General features: G+C 48.4%; 1 protein-coding gene across 1 annotated transcript in view; it reads right to left on the bottom strand.

The window, feature by feature from the left end:
- Positions 1-22,269, bottom strand: part of LOC119398607 (uncharacterized) — a 39,624-nt gene extending 17,355 nt beyond the window's left edge. Inside the window, exons 1-7 of the mRNA XM_037665441.1 lie at positions 22,109-22,269; positions 20,973-21,211; positions 8,425-8,613; positions 2,244-2,329; positions 2,092-2,182; positions 1,891-1,920; positions 46-257 (exon numbers count right to left, since the gene is read on the bottom strand). Coding sequence (XP_037521369.1) covers positions 46-257; positions 1,891-1,920; positions 2,092-2,182; positions 2,244-2,329; positions 8,425-8,613; positions 20,973-21,211; positions 22,109-22,269 — 1,008 coding nt within the window. The remainder of the gene's footprint in view (positions 1-45; positions 258-1,890; positions 1,921-2,091; positions 2,183-2,243; positions 2,330-8,424; positions 8,614-20,972; positions 21,212-22,108) is intronic.
- Positions 22,270-23,639: the final 1,370 nt, after the last annotated feature.

The raw sequence follows: 23,639 nt of genomic DNA, 5'->3' as shown, positions 1-23,639 counted from the left end.
AACTAGATTTACCTTGACTAAACGTAACACAAGCCTAGTACTTACAAAGCGGTCCCTTGTAGAGCCACTCAACTTCGCATCGAAATGTTTCAGCTCATCATAGCTGTTGAAAGGACCCTTCATCACTGGCTCTTCTTCTTGTAGGCGCTGCAGTTTATCTCGTGAATACCGAGTCGTAAAAGCTGTTATCAAATCTCCGTGCTGTTGCTGAATCATTCGGAGAACTGTGAGCCTTGTCAAGACCTGGTACTGGAATTCTAAAAAAAAGACATGCCAAAGAAACTTCAGAATATAAAGCAAATATGTATAACACATGTTGCCTTTTCAGAAGTGGCATCTGGACTGTACTAATTGAGTGCATCCAGTGCAAAGAATACACATGGAATTCAGCTGTGCTTAGGGTGGTAAGTGTAATAGGATGTCAAATTGGGTGATGCTGCATGCACTAAGCCAGCATTCCTACTTTCTATTAGGCCTGTTTGAAAACTTTTCTACAAAAATATACATCCTTACAGGATGTATGGGAAAACTAGTGGGACAATATCTCTTCCCTAAAACCAATATGCCTTAATGTGTGCACAGCTTACAACATGGGCACTTAATGCAATAATGTACGTCCTAACAGATTTTGCAAAAAGAATATTTCGCTTAAACATAAATACCTAATTACGGCCAAGAGGCAACAGGCATGATAAAACAACTTCTAGGCATATTTTGTAAAAACTAACATAAATGCATTTTACTTAATAACAACTTGAGTTTAACAGTAGCATGCATGCATGCAATGGAAATTTTCAAACATTATAGTACATCGGTTGCAATTCAGAAGTTTAAAAAAATTAAAGCTTACCCTCAGGGGACAACAATTTTTTGCGAGATGGTGCATGTTTACTTGTTGAAGCCGTGCCTAATAATAGTAATGCACAAGAAAAAAAAATGTATGTAGCAAGTAGAGCCATTTAGCCAAGAACGTGAATGAAAGGTTGAAGTAGACAATTCCAGGTGCCAATAATTGCTTCGAGCTCACATGAACTTCAGAGCTCACATCTTGCTTCGTATAGTTATAATGCAGACAAAATGCGATATCAAGGAAGCTATGGTACGCAAAAAATGTCAGAAACACTGAGACCTGTACAAGCAGCTCAGTGTCACTTCCCATTGTCTTCGGCATGTATGTATTGAAATCAGCCACAAAGAAACCAAGAGATGCAATCGAACAGATTTTACTTAATTGTCAATACTTCGTGTTTTTACGTCTAGATGGTGCCAAATGTTTTTCAGTTAGCATTATCATTTCACTCCCTTCCATTATACTGTCTTAACCCTGCCCCTGTCTTAACGTTAGTGTTGAGACGTACGCTAACCCAAGCATTTTCCACTTTACTAAAACTCTCTAATAGAAGCAGATACTCTATTTGAGGCATGGAACTTCTATCATATATGAAAAAGCAGAGCTCTACCTGGTTCGCTTTCACCAACTGCACGCTTTGGTGAGCTTGTATGAATGGCTGCTGTGTAATCTGTGATGCATTAGAAGAAAGTGCAAATGAATGAACTGGAAGCAAAACTGCTTGTCACTTGCAACAAAGGCCAATCATAGTGCACTGAATTAATGGCAATTCTCATATTGTAGAGTGTGATGGTTAAATACAGATGCAGGCATGACAGGAATGAAGGTTTACAATCAAAGAATGAGCAAGTAATATCAAAATCATGCCTGTTAGCTAAAAAAACCATGTACTGTGTACTCCTGACAGTATTCAATTATGCTATCTCTTGCACATTTCCATCCACCTGTGCTGTTTAGTAATGTACTAATTTAATGAGCCATTCAGAAATTATAAGCTGCAACATTTTGCGAACAAAATTTCGATTTTGCTTTGCACTTACCTTCATCATCTTGCTGCTCGCTGCTCATATCTGCATCAGATGCTGAAATTAAGATATCATTAGGCACCTTGAAATAAAAATAAAAATTTTACTCTTACCTTCAGCACTCTCACCCATTTCACTACCTGAAATAAAAATAATTTACTTTTCCCAAAACCTGCTACAACAAATACACACATGGCTCATGAAGAAAACACTTACCTGCAGCGTTCAGAGGCTCTGAAAATGCACTTGGAAGCGTTGGTGGAGAAGGCATCTCGTTATCGCTTAAGTAGCGGCTTGGCTTGGATATCTAAAATTGGGAAGTAAATTGTTGCATACCCAGGCACAAAAAAGTAAGCGACACTACTTACTTTCCTGGGTTCCAGTACAGCATCACACTCCAAGTCAGACTTGTACTGTGCACTATTCAGCTTCGCACGAGCGGCTTCATAGCTGTCTGAAACAACAAAAGGCACACACTGTATGACGGTGAAGGAAACAAGTCTCTTGCACTTACTGTAGGTAGCCTTGACTTTCACAAAATACTTCTTCCATCCTGTGCCAGGTGCTTTTGCCTTTTTGACTAGGCTTGCCTTGTACCCTGGGCCTGGCGGCCAGTAACATTTGCGTCCCACTATCCAAGACACTGGTACAACTTCAACAGCTTTTTCCTCCAAAAACTCCACGATGGAGAACTTCATCTGAAAATGCTCAAAGTATAGCACATTACACACACACATAAGAGACAGCATCTAAAGCAGCATTCACACAACCTATTTAAGTATCATGAAATGTAGATAAGATGTGCATGAATGCCAAAATTTAGGATAACCACAATAAAAACATATTATAATTCACAGCTCGTGAATAGGTTCAACGCTGAGCACGAACAGTCGAGTCAGCCAATATGCAACATGGGAAAAATTGCAAACTTTGTACCAATAGGAAACATTACTAGTTTCTTAACACTAGCAATTGGCCAGCACTTTGTGCCAGACAGATTATCAACAATGACAATGCCTAGCCTTGTCGAGTCAAGCGGATATGTGTACAGTGTCTCTGCTTTCAGGAACTTCCTTCCTACAATGCACGGTTTAAAATCGTCTTTTTGGTGAGCAATCTTATCAGTCAGGACGATGCCATCGCCAATCTTACAACAGTTGTTACCCCTTTCGGAGTTCAATACAAATGAGGAAAACTTAATTGCTGCATGCTGAGGGCCCACACATTCTAAAGGGAGATCCATTTCATCGTGTGTTCCCAGAACTTTGTACTCGTCTACGTGGCTCATTTCACAAGACTTGGCGCAAGCTGTTTCGTGCATTCTATTAAAGATTTGGCTCAAAGGACAGCCAGATCCGCGCAGCAACTTCTTGATTGCTTGCATGTTGTTCTCAAAGGGAAATGCAGAAAAGCTGTCAAGGGGACCAAACAGATCAGCATCATTTGCAAGGTGCAGCAAGCAGTGCACATTGTAGGAAACATTTACCTTGCCATAAAGAGAAACAAAACCCTGAACAAAATGCTGCAAAAGTCTTCCTGCATACTCACCATGCTGCTTACTCAATGAAGGGGTACTAAGAATTGCAAGTGCAGCATGCAAAACAAGAAAATTTGCATACACCGGTTCCGAAACAATATCCTTTAGTATGATAAGGCCTGTGTAATGAACAAACATTCTAAACTCTGTTGCCTTCCATCTATCTTTCTCAGAGAGTGCTCTTGGTTTTCGAGCAAACTCAACTGGGACACAATTTTGAAGTGCACAGCTCTTTCTCGACATTTCATCTCGATCAGCTGGACCCACACGAACTGGAAGAGGTCCTGAAAACCACAAGTTCACTAACTTCCGCGCAATACCTAAATAAACAAGATGCATAGGGTACAAAGGTGCAACATTAATGCAGTCGATTGGCAGTTCGGTCAAGATGGATGTTCCAACATGGTGGTCCATGTCTGACTGCAACCGAAGTGAATCATCTGTCCAGGGTTCTCCTACTGTTGCCGAGAAATAAACTTTACTTTCACAACTGCCTTCAGCTGCGCATTTAGGGCATCCATTGTAGCTGCTGTGACTCTTAGACTTAAATACAAAGGCACGTGCCGGTGCATCGCAAATGATGTTTCTTAACTGTACATTTACTTGCTTGCCGCAAAGCTGAATGCCTTTTACAGCGAAAGCTGTTATGAGATCATTTCACCGGCCGTTTTTGGCGCCGTAGTTGTCCACCGCCGCCGCCGCCGCCGGTGTCCGTAACCAGTATCGCTCGAAATACGAAAAAAAAACGAAATAAGAAAAAAATTCCAGGATGGAACGAGGTTCGAACCTGGGCCCTCTACGTGGGAGCCCAGTATTCAACCTCTGAGCCATGCCGGTGCTCGAAACTGCTTTGCAAAAAGATCCTATACAGGCTTCATGTCGGGAAGGAACCACATTAGCATATGCAATATAGCGTGGTAGAAGAGTAAAATAAGCACCAAGCGTCGCACAACGCGAATTCTGTAACCAGGCGTCACACAATGCCAATTGCGCAACGAGTAGGTTGTTGAATGCTTCCAACCCATTACAAAGGGCTCTGCGATAATTCTTCATCGTCATCAGGCACAGCATCAACAAAGTGCGCATAATGCCTTACATGCGTTTAGCAGGTACCAACGCTCTCCGTAGAATGACGAAAAATGGCACAGTGCTTGCTGCCCTACTTCTAAAAAATTACAATGATTGCGTGATAGATAGGATATAGCGTAGCGTAGTTTATAGCGTAGTGGGTTCCTCGCAAGTGCACTTGTATTGGTTGTCAAGGAAGCCCATAAGCGCATGATCCACTTCCTCGGGGTCTCAGTAAAATAAAATGAGTTATAGCGTAGTGGGTTCCTCGCAAGTGCACTTGTATTGGTTGCCAAGGAAGCCCATAAGCGCATGATCCATTTCCTCGGGATCTCAGTAAGTTCTTCGCCACCCACCCCCCGTCTCCCTCCCACGTCAACGTATGTTATACAGCATGACTGGAGAGGGAAATAGCGACCGGGCGTCACCCAATGCAAATTACATAACTGGTGAGCCGTTTAAAGATTCCAACCCATTACAAAGGGCTGAGCCATAATTCTTCGTCGTCATCAGTCGTCGCGTCAACGAAGTGCACATAATGCCTTAGAGACGTGTAGCTGGTGCCTCGCTTCTCCGCAGAATGACGAATAATGGCTTAGTAGGTGCTTCCAAACTTCACAAAAATTGTGATTAATGGCGTAGTGGGTACTTTTCTAATGTACTTGTATTGTAGCCCCAGGAGAGCTTAACGGGCTCTAGAAACGCCGCTCTTCCAGCTTTCGCTGTGACTGTGCTGCGGTTTCAGCGCAGGCCTGGCGTTTTTTTTCAAGAACTTCTTTGATTTCACTAACAGTAGGCTCCAGGAAATCATTGGCATTCTCTGGCTTTGAAGGCCCCACGAATGCACCAATCACAAATGGCTTCGACGCTACACTACCTGGACCACAACTGTAAACAATGCATTGAATGGGCCAAAGCTGTTCTTTGGAACTCTTCGACAAGGGAAGACCATCTATGTTCAAGGACAACGCGACTGACTCTGGAATGGGGGAAAAATCAATGGCAATGATCTCTAAAGATTTCTTAAGGCCATAATGGCAATAGGATCCTGGGGCTAGTGAATAAATACCAGCTTGTCCCAAAGTTCTGCGTGGTGTTTTTAGCAAGCTCCTTGCATCCTTAGGTAGTCCGTGAAAACAATCATGGGACCTCAAAATCCAAGAAGTGGGGTCAGTGAGCAGTGAGTAATATTGTACTCAACTGCCCATTTGGCAAGTGAGTCACGAAATGTTGCACTTGAGTTTGTCGCTGCAATGACAGCTCCCAGTGACTCACTGCTGAAGTCATCACGAGCTTTATCATGGCACTCAGCCACACTGCAGTCAGAATCTTCCTTTATATGCTCATCAGAGTCCCTGTCCTCTGTGGAAGAGCTTGAGTCGAGCTGCGAGTTTTGTGAACTTTCATGATCTGATAAAGCCTCAGTAGAACCAGTTTCCTCATGGGAAGTCTGCAAGGTCGTATTCACATCTTGCTGTTCTGAACACTCAGAATGAGGTACGCTGGAACATGATTCATTGAGCTGCTGCGCAGGCGGCCCTCCCAACAAGTCAAAAACGTTGTCAATTTCATACGCGGCTCTCTTCTGAGCTGATCGACCTAGCTCCGCCTTTTTCATCCTAAAAGCATGCAATCGCTAGGCTTGCTAAACGTGCAACAAGCAAACGAATCGGTAACTACAGGTCCACGAACGTAGCAGTGCAGATTTAGACGGCCACGTGCACAAACGAGCCCATTTTCCGCCTTAAGTTCCTCACTGAAACGGGCAAACACATTCGAACTACAAATACACTATCCCAGATAGACTAATGCGTACAGAAACAAATAGCGGCATGAACTATTGGGCGACTAGAACGACTTATAGACCTCACGGAAAACGAGGGCTCTTGCGAAGGCTACGAGGTGATCCCAATTGCCACAGGTCCCGTACTTCTATTTGTACATGCACGGCAGTGTTATTATTAAGAAAAGTATTGAAAAACCTTAGGAACGGGAAACAGAAACGCGAAACACCCTTATCGGAACGTTTCGAGAATTCGAAACTACAGAACGAGCGCATATACGCTCGCACTGACGTTAGTTCCTGCGTACCCTGCGCTCTTACATTATATTACGGGAGTGGATATATATGAGAATAAATATCGACAGGATATCTAGTCCACTAACGCAAATTTAAAGAACAATCTCGAACACTGCGCCGGAAAGCGCGCCAAGATGGCGGCGCAAAAAGTCACACTTCATAGCAGACCGAAGGCCCGGCGAACAAGCGAGCACGGACGCCGCTGTCTAATGCACATGAAATTATACATACAGTTGCTTGATGAACTTCACAGTTGTGCGACTTGAACGAAGGCGAATACTAGCAGTCGCGGTACACCCTGCGCACAAAAAACGCAGTCTGTAACCTGGAGCAAAGCCACTGCTGACAAGCACCGATGGAATCGTCCACGTGCGCCCACGCCAAGACCGCCAGCAAGTCGGCAAAGTCGGGAAGAGCGACCGAGCAGCCAACGCTCGCAGCCCGAACCACAGAGAAAGGAGAACTATACATGGCTTGCACATGACGTCACCATTGGTGCGGTCCTACTGCGGCGGCCATGTTGGTGAACAGCTGCAAGTACCAGCCGTACGACGACTACAGTGTTCAGTACGACTAGCCACCCTAGTACGCCGGAACCGCATTCCCACGGTCATTTTCTTTTTCGCGAGCCGTTTCTCGTGCATCATGCCGCCGGTTGGCACAAGGCAGCCGTTAAATGCGGCATACTATTCAGAACTGATAGGGCAAGCGTGTTCTCGCTATGAGGAAAAGGTGCGGTTGTGCGACGGAGTGGATCCTTACACGCTTCGACTCGGAACGGACACGACATCGAACACCAGGGGCGTAGCCAAGGGGGGGGGGGGGGGTTGGGGGTTCAAACCCCCCCCCCGAAATTTTTCAATTTTGCTTGCGTATATAGGCACGCACACATACAAACGCACGCACGAACATACCGAAAGTATGGTTGAACCCCCCCCCCCCCGAAAAAAATTTCTGGCTACGCCCCTGTCGAACACCTATACTCGGCGACAACTTTTCTTGGCACTGAAGGGAAAGCTACGGGGGCGGAGCGTCTGCACATGTACTGCTACGCGAAGTAGTCCGGTTTGGCGCGCGTCTCGTAACGCCGTGGAGTGTGATGGCTAGCGTTGCACTTCGACGCAAACGCTGCTTAGCGTCTAAGTTACGGGTAAAAGGCACGACTTTTTCACGCACGCAAAAACGCAAAGTGACAACGTGTAAAGTAAAAGAAATGCAGATATCTCGCTTGTGTGCGCTGCGTTCCGTCACAAAAAGCTACATGTAGAAAATGAAGGAGCATTTTATATATCTCACGCAGAAAATACGGACGCAATTGTGGGACTACATTCATTAGCGGTAGGATACGTGCATTGTGGCTCTGTAGCCTTCGCTCCAATGCCAAGAAAAGTTGTCCGCGAGTATAGCTCCGCCTTCCCAGACGTGTCGCAGGTACGGGGACATCGTGGACTATTTGGTTTTCAGCACTGACCTGGTTACTCTGGGCGAAATAAAGGCGTACAAATCAATGGAACCGCACGACTACTTTACCAGCGGCTGGGTAAAGAGCCTGTCTGAAAACGAGCTTCGCGACCGTAAATTTGATCGTGCTTGCAAGGTAAGTTGAATGGTTCATGAAAATGGTCCCTTCGCCAGCTCCGAGTTATGAAATAGCGATGCACGAACGCTGCTAAATCAACAAGTGCTGATGCTTGCGCTTAGTTCTCGTGCGAGTACAGCGAGGTGCACACGCGGCAGCGCGTTTTTCGATCGCGCGTCTCCTGTGCTGTCCAGTTTTTCATAAACATAGAAGGATGTAGTACGTGTGTGTGAACGTAGTGCTGATGGTTTAGTCACTGCATGCGGACCGTCATCGGGAACAAACCGCATTCGGCTTCATCAATACGCATCGCCCTGTGCTCGGCGCTGTTCGGCCTCCGCTTGCCATTTTTCATGACGCCGTTTTTTCGTGCAATCATTTCGCGCAGCGCCTGCATGCTTGCAGCTGTAGCCGAGCCGTAGAGACGCGGCGCCCAGTCTGGGTTCGTCTCGTCGAACAACGCGGACGGCTTTCCTACGAACGCAAGAGCATCCATGCTAATCAGTGTCTTCATATCTCCTCACTTTTTCGCTTACATGCTACGAAGTGCGCTCCACACACACGAACGTTGGGGTTTTGTTCGTCGAAATTTGCACGCCTGCGCCAGCCAGGTCCTCTGACGGTTCGCGCTGAGCATTTTCGTACGCTCGCACTGACCTTCAATAACCTCTCGTATTCGAAAGAAGCTCATAATAGTGGGCTACTTCTTCCTTCCGCAGCTGTCGCTACGATTAGAGCAGCCTACAACTGCGCATATAACCATAGTCGAGGAAGAAACTCGCAGGTGCGACCAGGCAGCGCTGAACAAGGTCTAACTAGAGTGCCTCGATGCGCGCGCCCCCGCTTAGAGTGGTGTCAGCTTTTGAAAGGGCAGGTGCCGCCTCCTCGGCCTTGGCGGCAGCGTGGCCGCCATTTTGAATCCCCCGCCCGGTCACTTGTGCGTGGAGCACGTGCTGTTTTTAGGTCGGTGCTCGTTTCCCTCCAGTTTTATGCGCTCGCTACCGTCACCATGGCCGGGTGTTGCGTGCCGCAGTGCACCAGTCATTCCAGAAACGCTGGGAGCTGTATCGTTTTAGAAGATACGAGGTTTCTTTGGACAGTAAAAATCAAACGTGACAAGCGGCATCCGAAGAACACATTATGCACTTGCAGCCTAAGTTTCCGGCCGGTATTTCGAATGCACATGCAAGGATAACGTGTACCGGTGTTAACCTTGCGTAATAAATGGGCACACTGATATCAGCTACACGTTTAAAATGCTTTCTAAGTTAAAAGTTGGGCGAGTTGGTGTTGGTTCATGATAATACGGTACACAAAAGGAAAAGAATGGACACGGGACGACGCACGTTCTTTTCCTTTTGTGTACTGTTGTATCGCGCCCCTCTGCTTATCATAAAATGCTTTGGTTCACGTGTGCATGAATCCTGCATCTTTCTTCGCAAACATTCTTTACTGCACTTGGTTAGTCCTGTATCTGCCTTTGATTTTTGCTTTCGCTATTTTTGTGATTTGAAATGTATCATGGAATATATTATGTGTGTTTGTCTGCAGATCAGATCCTTATTTTTCCTAATAATAATTATTTGTAAGAATTTACGTCCCAAGATCCCCGATATGATTATGAGGCGCCGTGTATAGTGGAAGGCTCCAGAAATTTTGACCATCTGTTGTTCTTTAACGTGCACCTAAATCTAAGTACGCGGGCCTCTGTCATTTCACCTCCATCGAAATGGGGCCGCTGCGGCCGGGATTCCATCCCGCAACCTTCAGGTCACCAGTCAAGCACCATCACTAAAACCACGGCGGTTTCTTGTTTTAGATGCGAAGCATCTTTTGAAACCGGTGGTGGTGGTGTGCGGCGTGACCACGATTACTGCGCATGCGCGAACCCTCTCCACACACCTCCTCTCCACTCCTCCTCTCCCCTTTCACCCGTTCCACTCCCCCTCTCCACTTCCGCTTCTCCCTCCCCTCTCCCCTCCTCCTCTGAAACGCGGGCTAGACATGCCGAAATTGTCTCCTGCGCAACGCCGCGATGAGCGCCAGCGCATGCGCGTCCTCTCCCCCTCTCTCTCCTCTCCTACACTGCCCCCCTTTCGCGCGCCTGTCGACCGCGTTCCCCGCTCGCCCTGTGAGAATTAACGGCCAGGCTAGAGGGAAGACACGACGCGCGTAGCGTTCCTCTTCGCGCTCCACGACTTGGGGTCGGTACCATGCCCAGCGAACGCCAACGGAACGCGATCGCGCAAGTGCTCCGGCTTCGCATCGCCTCATGGTCCCCTTTAGCTGGAAATGGTGTAATTTTTTATATTTCTTTCCGTGTTTCAAGTACGCCTTCTGTGCTGGTCTGATGTCCATGTATATATGTGTACAGTTAAATGTTTTTTATCCTTCCCTGTTTCTGTGTTTCAAGGTTACATTTTTGTCCCGTCTTAAATAATTCCGCAGTTCCTGTTTTTTTAATAATTTACGATCACTGTGAATCGACTAGTGGCAGTTGTGTTTTATTGTGTAATTTGCGTTTTATTTGTGTAATTGCTTCTGTCAGCGCAGTATTAATGCGCACAAATAAATGGCCTGTACACTGGATATTAACGCACGCACACACGCACGCGCACGCACACGCACACGCACACACACACACACACACACACACACACACACACACACACACACACACACACACACACACACACACACACACACATTCAGTATTTTATTTCTTTGAGCAAGCATAATTTATTTATTAATCGTGTAAGCCCTGAAGGCTCGTACAGGAATGCGCATAAACAGTTCTCGCGAAGCGTCTATACAAAGAAGACGCATGAAAACAACAAGACGGGGAAGCATTGTGTACAGTAGACACGCTATCTCAGTAAAAAAATACAAGAAACAAAGTCAAGTCGTACAATGAGTACGTCATGCAAAACCAGTTAATGAAATAAAAACTCACAGGCTCCCTTATGCGTTCGCTTAAGACGGCTCGAAAGCGAAAGCCATCTTCTCAGTTTTTTGCGCACAAAGCGTGGTTTGCCATTGCCTCCAAGATCGGAGGCACCTCACCTGGTTTTGCACTGCCTCCGTGATCTGCCCACTTTTGACCAAACTACGATGTCATGTGATAACGGCATCATATGACGTCACGCAAAAATTTGTGAAGCCATGATGACGGCATATCGCGACGTCATCACGTGACGATGATTTTTTGCATCCCTCGTCCCCAACGTCGTGGTACGCTGACGCCGTAGACGCGGGACGCCGGCGGTCAAATTTCGCGTTTGATGAGGCATTTAAGGCTTTCGCCTTAAAAAATACGTCTGCCACGGTGGTGTAGTGGTGGCGGAGCTCGGCTGCTGACCCGAAAGTCACGGGTTCGATCCCGGCCGCTGCGGTCGCATTTAGGTGGAGGCAAAATGCTAGAGGCCAGTGTACTGTGCGATGTCAGTGCAGGTTAAAGAACGCCAGATGGTCAAAATTCATGGAGTCCTCCACTACGGCGTGCCTCATAATCATATTGTGGTTCTGGCAAGTAAAACCCTAGATATTATTATTAATAAAAGAGACAATTAAACGACGCCGTGCATCTGCAGCACAAAGTGTAAAACTGTATTGGAAACACTCGATAATATGTGCATGCAATTGGGCATGCGAGAAAATCTGCAGATACAGAAAAAGAAACTACAGATACAAAAAGAAGAAGAAAAAACGCACTGATACTGCGAGCATGCAAAGTTTTACGGCATACTACTCAACAACGTATTCTTCGTTTTGATAAGGACTCAAGGTGCAACTCGAGTGCCGATACAGTAGCGGCTACAGATTGTGAGCAAGAAATGTCAGCAATAATAATGATAAAGAAGCTTTCGTTTCATTTTAGCAGGATATTCGCACCATACTGCCCCTCGGCCCTTTATTCTGTGTACAATATGTACGATGTACGAGTAAATTGTTTGCAAACTTAGCAAAATGAGCCACCTTAATCGCGCTTAGATAGCTTCGCAACACTAAATTGTGTGTTCAGATACCTATATACTGCTGCTGCTGACATGTATACTAATACTTTAAACGATTATTTGTGTATTTAGAATGCAGAGCTTACGAGAAAATTAAGTAAGGCTTTAGACTTTGTCGTTTACGGCGTAAGGAAGAGGATTCGTTTTCAACACAACAGAGTCCACGTCTACCTCTAGCGCATAACACATGCACAGGCCGTCAGCTTACATGAATTACATGCTTCCTTAATAAACGTTTAGGCAACAACAGCAATAAAAGCTGCCCAAGCTTCAAAAAAAGAAAAAAAGAGAAAGCTCACTAGCGTGCACTTATTTCCGGACGTATCCGCGCCCCGCAAGCGCTTTGTGTAGCGCGTTTCGCATGCTGCGGAGCTGCGGCGGGATTCGCAATGGCGGCCGTCGTAGCAGACGACGCGCCTGTCCTCACCCTCAGCGGAGCGCGCGGGCATCAAGGCACCCCCTCACTGTTTTTTCTTTTTTTCACTCATACCTTTCTTTTTCTTCTTTTACCATACTCTTTTCACTCTCACTGTCCCTTTTATCCCCAATCCCCCGTGAGTGTATCGGTTGAGGTGTCCTCACTTGAGAGACAGTTATCGTGCACTCCACACCCAATTTCCATTTTCATTTCCTTCTTCCTTTTAAGAATCACCTCCCCCCCCCCTAGGTCTAACCACTGTTCACCAATACGGCCGACTCGCTCCCAGCAGTGACGTCACGTGGCGTAGGTGCAAGCCATGTATCGGAACTATCGGGCTATCGGGAGCACAACGCACAACCAGGCACAACTGTGCAACTGTCGCAACGCACGACGCGACGCGCACGAACATTATAAGAAAGGAAAACTATGGTACGAGGAAGAAGGAATAACGCTTTCCTGGCTTTCCCTCTTTCATGCTATCGTTTAGCCAGTTTAGCCGGCGCAGCCGCCGCGCTGGCCGCGCCGTAGCGCCGTAGTGCTATGCCAGAGAGGACATCTATGCGCTGTTGAAGTTGCCCTCGCTTGAAGCAGATCGGGCTAGAGTCACTGGAAAATTTCAGAGTACCGCAAAGGTAGGCTGCACGCGGGCAACATTGGGCGGCGGCGGCCATTTCCCTTCCGGACCGTCCGGCGCGTTGGTAGCGTATGTTGAGAAGTGACCGATCTTTTCGCCTCGATGCCGTGTTACGCTCGGCGTAACTGCAATATGTGTGTGTGTGTTTCTTCAAAAGGATATCAGAAGTGATTTCGAGTCATCGACAGTCATGAATCGACTGCGCGGTAAGCGGTGTAGCTAATGAAACGTGCGGCGAATGTTACCATGTGCTCGCGAACTGTCTTCGTGGCTTCATCGGTCTCTTTTCGTTTCACGGCCGGGTGTGTTCGCAAGGCCCGGAGCTGTATAGTTGCTTTAGCGTATAATGACCGTACGAGATGCCCTTTACTTCGACACTTGGTGAATGTTGACTGTTTGCGCTAGCCTTGCAGTCGGTGTTGAGGTTCACTTCATAGCGCATTCGAGAACATTATCGAACATCGAGAACATTCAGCATTGCGTCCTTCGACTGATCGCTGACGCATACCTTACTTGCGCACCATGCTTGCTGTTCAGCTGGATGTTATCTGTAATAGAAGTGGTGTGTGTACGGTAAGTGGAAGTTGTGCGGGAAGTATTTGTCTCGGTTCGGAATGCCAGCAGCCGAACGCACGGGCGAATCGGCGTGCGGTAGGTAAGGTGCGTCTTGAGAATACGTTGTCATTTCCTAACAGATACGTAGAAAATAGGCCATCAAAAATGATTGACGTCACTACTCAGTTGTTTCATTTCCTATTTTTTGTCTCCTTAATATTCCCAACGTTACAGTGCATTTGCAAATATTTTGCTATGTTCCGACAAAGTTTTTTTTTTAGTTGCCAGCGCGTAAACAGCTGGGGTTGGGTTTCTGCACTGCTTTTAATTTCAACTTTTTTTCATAATGCACTATTGTTAAAACTTCCGGCGCAGTGCTTTATGTTATTTTGATCATAAATAGCATATCCCGAAAATTTTTAACGCGCATGCTACTGCAACACAGTATGTATATAGATCTAGGGCTCGCATGAAAGCGATTCCCTCAATACGTGGGATAAGCCGATTTTTTTTTTCTTTTTTGCTGTGACCATTTCTCAGTCACTAAACAGTATTGAAAGGGTACGCTCGGCGCAATGCAGCATTAGCAACATTTAAAAAAAAATAAAATACTCTTAAAAACGTTGCCCTATACCAAGTTTATCAACAGAGTTCCACGCTTCAGTTTTGCGCAGTGGTAAATGATCATGCGACAATTGCCTTCAAGGTATACAGTAAACAGTTATTATTTTAATAAGTCTTAGATTTCGCTCTCGTGCGTGACACGCTTATAACTCGAAATGCATGCACAATCTGTTCAACAGATCGAGATATAAACAGCCGAGCACATAGAAAGGTATGTAGTATGTAGTTTTCAGAAAGGGAAAATAGACAACCACCCGTTTGTAGCACGAAGCCACAAGGAAATTGGATTTCCTTGTGGCTTCGTGCTACAAACGGGTGATTGTCTATTTTCCCTTTCTTAACCCTTCCGCCACCTTGCAGGTTTCCGCAGAACTGATTTGTAGTATGTAGTTTTCAATATCGCTGAACATAGCGAACCGGAAAGGTGAAGTATGCTGTTGCATGAGAGCTTTTCCAGCAAAGTTTGTGTAGTTCACTGCAGAAAGGAGTGTTCTTCGAGGGGGGCGAATTCATTCCGCGGCCAACTATGCAGCCACGTACAACGACGCTCTTTGACGTTAATGTTTTCCGCACGGAATGCAAAAATATACGAAATTCCCGGAGTAGCTCACCAGCAACGTTCGGTTACTGGTGAGCTACTCTCTGGCATCTGCATGACGCGTTTAAAAAAGCGACGAAGTACTTCTAGGGACCGTGGTACTGCTAAATGTCCGGCCGCGCTCTGCATTCAACGCACCTGAACCCAAAGCGCTTGGAAGGGATATGGCGGTGAGAGGTCACGTGATGCGAGTAAGCCAATCGCGTCGGCGGCGGCGCGCGGACAACAGATGCGATACTCTGAAATTTTTCTAGTGACTCTAGATCCGGCAGACGAAAGCTTGCTTGCTGCGAACGTGGCTCCGAAGCTTTTAGGCTTTTATGTCGCCTTTTACTTGCAATCGCTGTCGCTCCTTCGTCCTTCCGGAAAGCAGGCACGCATTACTGTTACATTAAGAATTGTCACAACAGTTTCGAAAAGACGTGAAAAAGTCAAATACTGGCAGCGATGCGCACAAGCGCGCGCCGTGACGTCAGAGATATTGAAGGCGCCTGATATTGCTCACGATCTTTGTCGGTAAAACTAATACCCCTGACACACGGGTACTCTAAAGTCCTTTAGACAAGGGGACATCTTCCGGAAAGGCGTTCAGGCGCAGTGACACACGACAAAGGAGTAACTCCTTTCCGGCAAAGGTTCTTTTCCGAAAAGCAGATCCCGCATCTACTTTTCGGGCAGTAAGGGAGTACTCTCGCACACAGTGTGCAGAGCTGTTCCATAGAAGAAAGCGTGTCGCAAAGCTAATTTGCCCCGTGATTTCTTTCCCTAGAGAAAATGTTTTCATTTTCAGTAGTGAAACGATTTGTTAAACAGTAAATGTTTACAGTAGCTGTACTCTCGCACGCCCGCATCACGTCACTAGCGCCGCCACGCTGGTGTCTTCAGTGTGTGTTGTTATCACGGTGCCTGCAAAACCCGATCTGCAAGGTCAACTCGCTTATCGAGGAACACGCGACTCCACGCTACCTGCGAGTGCACTGCAAGGGACGCTCATCGGCGTGTTTGCCATACGCGGTCCGCGACCCACAAGAACGCTCAGCGAGAAGTGCGTCGGGTGTGCGCTGGCTTCGATCGCCTCTGTTGTGTGCATTTGTTCGCTCATATTGTAATGTGAAGGCGCGTCTCTGCACTCTTCTGTAAAGACTCTGGCGAGTAGTCGTCTGACTTTCGCCTGCGCTGCGGTAATCTAACCATCAAGAAATCCGAGAGCAACAAGCGTCAGGGTTACCGCAACTCTTCCTTTATCGCTACCGCTAATTACTCCGCTAATCTGTCACGTTGTCACAGTTGTGTGAATAACGCTATGAATAAAACGCGCCACGCCGGCACTGACACAAACGTGAGAAAAGACGGCAAGAACGTGGGTACCAAAACACCGGCTGTTCATAGTTGCAAAACCAATCGAGGTCGCTGCTAAAATGCAAAAACGAACGTGAGCAATATACGCCGTCAAACATTAAAAACAAACGTTTTCGAGTTCTGGTATCGCTAAAAGTGATCTACATGCGCAGGTTTTTAAAAAATACATCGCTCGCACAAGAAGCGCCATTTATTTTCAGCGTTCTTCTGAGGAACCACCTAAAGCACTAGTCCGGTGCCGTGTGTCATCGGCGCAACTCCTTTCTGGAAATGGTCCCTTTGGGCGACAAAAGTGGCTTACTTCAAAGCACTTTACTTTTGCCCGTGTGTCAAGGGCATAAGTTATATGTGGCAGTAAAGGAGACAGATAATTTACATGGATGGTCATAGGCGTGCGCAGGGAGGGGGGGGTACCAGTCTGCCCTGTACATTGACTTATTAGGGAGGGAGGGGGGGCGCTGTGATGAAACTTCGCCCGCCTTCGCTCCCCACTCAAGGGGAACCCTGCGCGCGCGACTATGTGGATGGTATCGGGAAACTTGACTGATCCAGAGTGGCCACAAAATATCGACAAAAAGTACCTGTAATACATTACGTCACGTAAATTGACATTCACGTGCAGGGTTTCGGCTCGAACTTCAAAAATAATAACCGAGAATAAAACTGTCACTTTCATTTTCTCCGCAAACCGCAGAGGTAATATTAACCCTAAGCTGTTAGCCAACCTAGCTGTTTGATCAACCTATTTAAATAATATAAGACCGCGAAGTTAGCGTCAATGTAGTTATCAAAAATAATTTATTGATTAAAACTGATTTTTCGATCCCGACCGCGGCGGTCGCATTTTGATGGAGGCGAAATGCTAGAGGCCCGTCGGAAATTTCCGCAGCCCTCCACTACGGCGTCTCTCATAATGATATTGTTACGGAACAAGACACCAGCTCAGAGGGATCCGTATCCCTGTATTGTTTACAGCAATAGGCGAGCAGCGCAACCGACGCGAACAGCACGCGCCAGTCTGTCTGTTTCGTCCTTCTCTTCGTCTCTTTGGCCGCGATGCCGCTGGTACGTAGCATTACCCCCGGCGGCCGAAGCACCGTCCCGGAGCTTTAAAGGTCGTTTTCGGAAGCGGTGTTGTAGGGCTTGAGCCGTGAAACGTGAACAATATCGCTGGACCGAACAGATGGCGATGGACAGATGGGGCCAATCTCATAGGTAACAGGTGTTACCTGACGCAGTACACGGTAAGGTCCAGTGTAACGCGACAAAAGTTTTTCGGATAGGCCCACCCGACGATGAGGGGACCAGAGTAGCACAAGGGCACCGGGAACGAAATGTGCGTCTCGATGAGTAGCATCGTACCGGCGTCGTTGTTTGGTTTGCGACGCCGTCAGCCGAGAGCGGGCGAGCTGTCGGGCTTCGTCGGCTCGCGCGATTGCGTCTCGGGCGTACTCGCTGGTGGACGAGGTGGAGGTAGGAATGATCGTGTCCAGCGGTAAAGTCGGCTCTCTTCCGTACAGGAGATAAAAAGGGGAAAAGCCTGCCGTGTCGTGACGCGATGAATTGTACGCAAAAGTTGCGTAGGGTAGGGCAACATCCCAGTCTCGGTGGTCCGGCGACACATACATTGCGAGCATGTCCGTAAGCGTGCGATTAAAGCGTTCCGTTAGCCCATTGGATTGAGGGTGGTATGCAGTGGTCAGTTTGTGCTGCGTAGAACAGGAACGTAAGATGTCGGCGATAACTTGAGACAGGAATTGACGGCCACGGTCTGTGATCAGTTGTCTTGGGGCACCGTGAACCAAGATAACGTCCCGTAGCAGAAAGTCAGCAACGTCGGTTGCACAACTTGTCGGTAGAGCTCGCGTGATCGCATAGCGTGTAGCGTAATCTGTAGCCACTGCGATCCATTTGTTTCCTATGGTTGAGACGGGAAAAGGTCCAAGAAGGTCTAATCCAACGCGGTAAAAGGGTTCCGTGGGTATGTCCAGGGGTTGAAGATGGCCAGCTGGTAGCAGCGACGGTGTTTTGCGGCGTTGACATAACTCGCACGTGGCGACATAGCGGCGTACTGAGCGAGCAAGACCTGGCCAAAAGAAACGGCTGCGTACGCGCTCGTATGTGCGAGAGACGCCGAGGTGCCCAGCCGTCGGCGCATCGTGAAGTTCAGCGAGGACACTGCGTCGTAAATGCTTAGGCACGACAATTTGAAGGTCAGGTCCGTCAGGTCGGAAATTTCGATGGTAGAGGACGCCCTCTTGAAGCACAAAGTGGCGAACAGAGGCGTCGTTTGGGAAAGATTCCGTGCGGGTGATTATGTCGAGGAGCACGGGATCCCGTTTCTGTTCTTCCCCAATGTGAAGCAAGTGGGACACTGAGAATATGGAGCAGATCGTGTTGGCGTCAGTGTCATCAGGATCGTCGACAGGGTACCGGGAGAGGCAGTCGGCATCCTGGTGCATGCGGCCAGATTTGTACACGACTGAGTAGGAGAACTCTTGGAGGCGCAGAGCCCAGCGACCAAGCCGCCCTGAGGGGTCTTTAAGAGAGTTCAGCCAGCAGAGCGCGTGGTGGTCGGTAACGACCGAAAACGGGCGCCCGTATAGGTATGGCCTGAACTTGGCGACCGCCCAAACGAGAGCCAAACACTCACGCTCTGTGATTGAATAATTGCGTTCGGGGGCGGATAAGAGGCGGCTGGCGTACGCAATAACGCAGTCGTGGCCACGTTGGCGTTGAGCAAGCACGGCGCCGATGCCATGACCACTTGCATCCGTGCGGATCTCAGTAGGGGCAGCAGGGTCGAAGTGGGCCAAAATTGGAGGAGTAGTGAGGAGCGCGATGAGATTGGAGAACGCAGAAGCCTCTTCTGAGCCCCATGTAAACGGGACGTCTTGCTTGAGGAGCTGCGTAAGAGGTCTCGCTATATCCGCAAAATTTTTCACGAAGCGTCGAAAATACGAACATAGTCCGAGAAAGCTGCGAACATCCTTGACAGATCGTGGAACGGGAAAGTTCTTGACTGCGCTGATTTTCGCCGGGTCTGGCTGTACTCCGTTAGCGTCCACTAAATGGCCAAGTACTGTAATTTGGTCGCGGCCAAAATGACATTTTGATGAGTTCAGCTGCAGGCCAGCACGACGGAAGATGGCTAAGACGGCGGAGAGACGTTCTATATGAGTTTCAAATGTTGGGGAAAAAACAACGACATCGTCCAAGTAGCACAAACAGGTGGACCATTTAAATCCTCGGAGCAAAGAGTCCATCATTCGTTCAAAGGTGGCTGGGGCGTTACAAAGGCCAAAAGGCATGACCTTGAATTGATATAGGCCATCGGGTGTGATAAATGCCGTCTTTTCACGATCCATATCGTCCACCTCAATCTGCCAGTACCCGGAACGGAGGTCGATGGAAGAAAAATAGCGGGCACCATAGAGGCAGTCAAGGGCATCATCTATTCGTGGCAGAGGGTAGACGTCTTTTTTTGTAATTCTGTTTAGGTGGCGATAATCGACACAGAAACGCCATGTGCCGTCCTTTTTGCGCACTAGCACGACAGGTGATGCCCAAGGACTGCAGGACGGCTCAATGATGTTCTTGGCGAGCATTTTGTCGACTTCAGCTTGGATAATTTGACGCTCAGTCGCCGACACGCGATATGGGCGCCTATGAATAGGAGGCTGGTCAGCTGTGTTGATGCGGTGGGTTACACCAGTAGCTTTTCCCAATGGACGGCCGCTGAGATCGAAAACGTCGACGTAGGACAGCAGAAGCTGGTGGAGCTCGTCAGTCTGCTGCGGCGTTAAGGTGCAAGCAATCATCGACCGTATGGCGCTGTCGGGACAAGGATTAGATTGTTGCTGGGCATGGGGATCGGACGGAGCGGTTACCGTGAGAGCAGCCACCGCGCCGTCTTCTAAGGTCGAAAGTAATGCCAAAGAGATGCCTTGCGGGAGCACTTGCGGTGTCAAACTAAAATTGACAACGGGAAGGCACGTGGAGTTCCCTGTGACAGAAAGAACCGTGTGTGGTAGCGTAATACCACGACTTATCAGGACATCGGTGATAGGGGTCAATACATAGTCGCCGTCGGGAACTGGTGGTGTTGCGAAAAATTCGACATAGGTGAGTGTTTGGGGTGAGAGGCGAGCGTATCCGGCAGCGCAGAGGCGACTCGGCCGGGGCACAGGAGGGTCGATCATGGGCAAGTGGAGACGGAGCGTACTGGCCGAGCAGTCAATGAGGGCAGAATGCGCAGACAAGAAGTCGTGGCCTAGGATGACATCATGGGGACTTTGTTCAAGGACGGCGAAGAGGACAACTGTGTGGCGATCAGCAATGCTTACATGAGCGGAGCACATTCCCACGACAGATGCTGTTCCGCCGTCGGCAACACGGACAAATGGAGTCGTCGCAGGTGTGAGAACTTTCTTGAGCTTGCGTCTAAAATCAGTGTTCATAACGGAAACTTGAGCGCCAGTGTCGACTAGAGCTGTCACAGGCACTCCGTCGACTTGTACGTCAATAAGGTTCCGTTTCGTCGGTATGGTCAGTAGAGGATTTTCGCTTGGTCCGATTGATGCAGCGCCACCTCCAGGGGCTGCAGCATTTAGTTTTCCGTCGGCGAACGTCGTGGGGGAGCGGGGGAAGGTGGTCGTCGAGGCTGAGGCGAACGGGACTGGCGACGGTGGGTTGAGGGAGAGCGGGAGTAGTGGGGATCGTGGGGGGCAAAGTGGTCCTGATGGGAAGAGTAGGCCTGAGGGGCAAAGTGGGCCGGAGGGGCGTAGTGGGCCGGAGGGGCGTAGTGGGCCGGAGGGGCGAAGTGGGCTGGAGGGGCGAAGTGGGCAGGAGGGGCAGAGTGATCTGGGCTGGTTGTAGAACGAGGAGCGGGACGATTATTGAAGGAAGGCGGGAAATTTTGTGCAGGAGGATCCCAGCGACTTCGGCAATGACGAGATATGTGTCCTATTCGGTGACAGTAGAAGCATATGGGCTTGTCATCAGGTGTTCTCCACTCGGACGGATTACGGAACGCTGGTGGCGAGCCAGACGGGGGTCGACGTGGGGGCGTGAAGTGCGGCGGGAAGTCGGTACGGGGAGGCGTCGAAATAGAGCAGACACCCATGCTGGCAATTTCCTGTCGGATTACTGCTTGAAGAAGGTGTAAAGGGACGGAAGGAGGTGCGTCAGAGGATGGTGGTGCCACGGTAACAGGGGCGGCTGCTTCAAGTTCACGCCTAACGAGTCGGGTCAAGTTATCGCAGGCGTCCGGTTGCCGGTATGTAGCGAGGCAAGAAGACGTCACTGCGGTATTCGGAAGGCGCGGGAACAGTGGGGAGACACGCCTACTTTTAGCCTGTTCCAAGCGACGACATTGTTGAAGTACCGCATCGACAGAGGACACATTAGTGCACAACAACAGGTTGAACGCGTCGTCGGCGATACCCTTGAGTATGTGCGCAACTTGTTCTTGCTCAGACATGGTTTCGTCAGCTTTGCGGCAGAGGGCCAGGACATGTTGAATATAACTGAGGTAGGACTCAGTGGAGCTTTGCGTGCGAGTCGATAATTCAGTCTTTGCGGCGAGGCGACGTCCAAGAGAGTTGCCAAAAAGTTCGCGAATCTTTTCCTTAAAGCTGTCCCAGCTGGTAATCTCATGCTCATGGGTGTCAAACCAGAGACGAGGGGTTCCGTCCAGGTAAAATATGACATTCGCGAGCATAAGGGTGGGGTCCCACCTGTAACTGGCGCTGACGCGTTCGTACAGGCGCAGCCATTGGTCGACGTCAGAACCTTCGAGGCCCGAGAAGACACCAGGCTCTTTCACGGCGGGAAGCGTGACGAAAGTGGGTGCGGCCGGTGGGTTGGCAGGTAGGGCAGGAGGCAATGCGGGCGGCGGGGATGTAGCCGAGTCTTGCGAGGCCATGGGGAAATCCTCGAGACAACGTCCGCTGCGGAGTTCCGTGGCGAGGTAGGGGATCGCACCACTCCACCAAATATGTTACGGAACAAGACACCAGCTCAGAGGGATCCGTATCCCTGTATTAACGCGATAGCGTTAAAGAGCTCGTATCGCAGAAATTCCGCCGTCGGCGTCGGCACCGTTGGTTGTGAGCGAAAAATCATCATCTTGTCCGTGACCGAAAAATCGAAAAAGCTGCAAATAAAATAAATAATAAAAATGTTGGGTCCGAGTGAGAATCGAACCCAGGCCGTCTGCGTGGCAAGCAGGTGTTCTACCACACAGCCACACCTCTGCTTGGAGCTACGCTGAAAGTAACTTTGATGCTTCCCAAAAATACGCGTCCTTTATACAGGTGTCACAGTACGAGATGTAATATGGCAGTAATATTGCGTGGTACAAGCGTACATTACCATCGGGCGTCACACCACGTCAATATCATAACGACTTGGCGGTTTAAAGACAGCCACCCATTAAAAAAGGCACACACATTACTGCGCGTATTCCCTTAAGACCACGTAGTGGGTGCATCGCAGGTTCGAAAAAGGTTCTCGCGCATAATTGCTCCTGGTTTAAAGCATGCTACCCATTACATAAGGCACACACCTTATGGCGCGCATTCTGTTAAACACTCGTAGTGTTCGAAGTGCGCACTAGGGGCAGGATATTGCTGTCGCGTTCAACTCTTAAAGGCGAAGCTTAAGCGCCTCCCTATTTTGTTTACAGCAATAGGCGAGCAGCGCAACCGACGCGAACAGCACGCGCCAGTCTGTCTGTTTCGTCCTTCTCTTCGTCTCTTTGGCCGCGATGCCGCTGGTACGTAGCAATATCATGGTTTTGGGACGTAAAACACCAAATATTATTATTATGGTTAGAACTGGTTTGATGTTGTACATTGGGGTTCCTTCAACTCGTGTTATTTTAATATCAGGAGAGGTGCGTGATGATGACGATATAATCTTGTTACTGGCACAAGCGCGTCAGCAAGACCTAGGGTAAAGGTGGATTAACAATTCAGTGGCATCTGTCCCAAACATTCACAATGCATAAATTAATCATTGCATTTATATAGCGAAAAATTAGCGCAGTTTGCGCAAGGAAGTCGCGCAAGGCTAGGCCACAGCAGAGCTGGCACCTGGCTGATCCTGGCTTGGCTAGGCTTTTACCCTTTCACCTCTCTCTTTCCCACCCATTGCTTTACTGTACTGTACTACATGGCTATGCTTACTCTCTTTCTCTTTTTTGTCTGTTTATTTTTATTTCTCTCTGTATCTCTTTCTCTTTCTCGCTCCTTCTATCTTTATTCCCTTTCTCTCTCTCTATTTCTCGCTTCC

Source organism: Rhipicephalus sanguineus, chromosome 7 (assembly GCF_013339695.2).
Source record: "Rhipicephalus sanguineus isolate Rsan-2018 chromosome 7, BIME_Rsan_1.4, whole genome shotgun sequence".
Lineage (NCBI taxonomy): Eukaryota > Metazoa > Arthropoda > Arachnida > Ixodida > Ixodidae > Rhipicephalus > Rhipicephalus sanguineus.
Note: the sequence above shows the minus strand (reverse complement) of the source record. Positions and strands in the feature narration are given on the sequence as shown.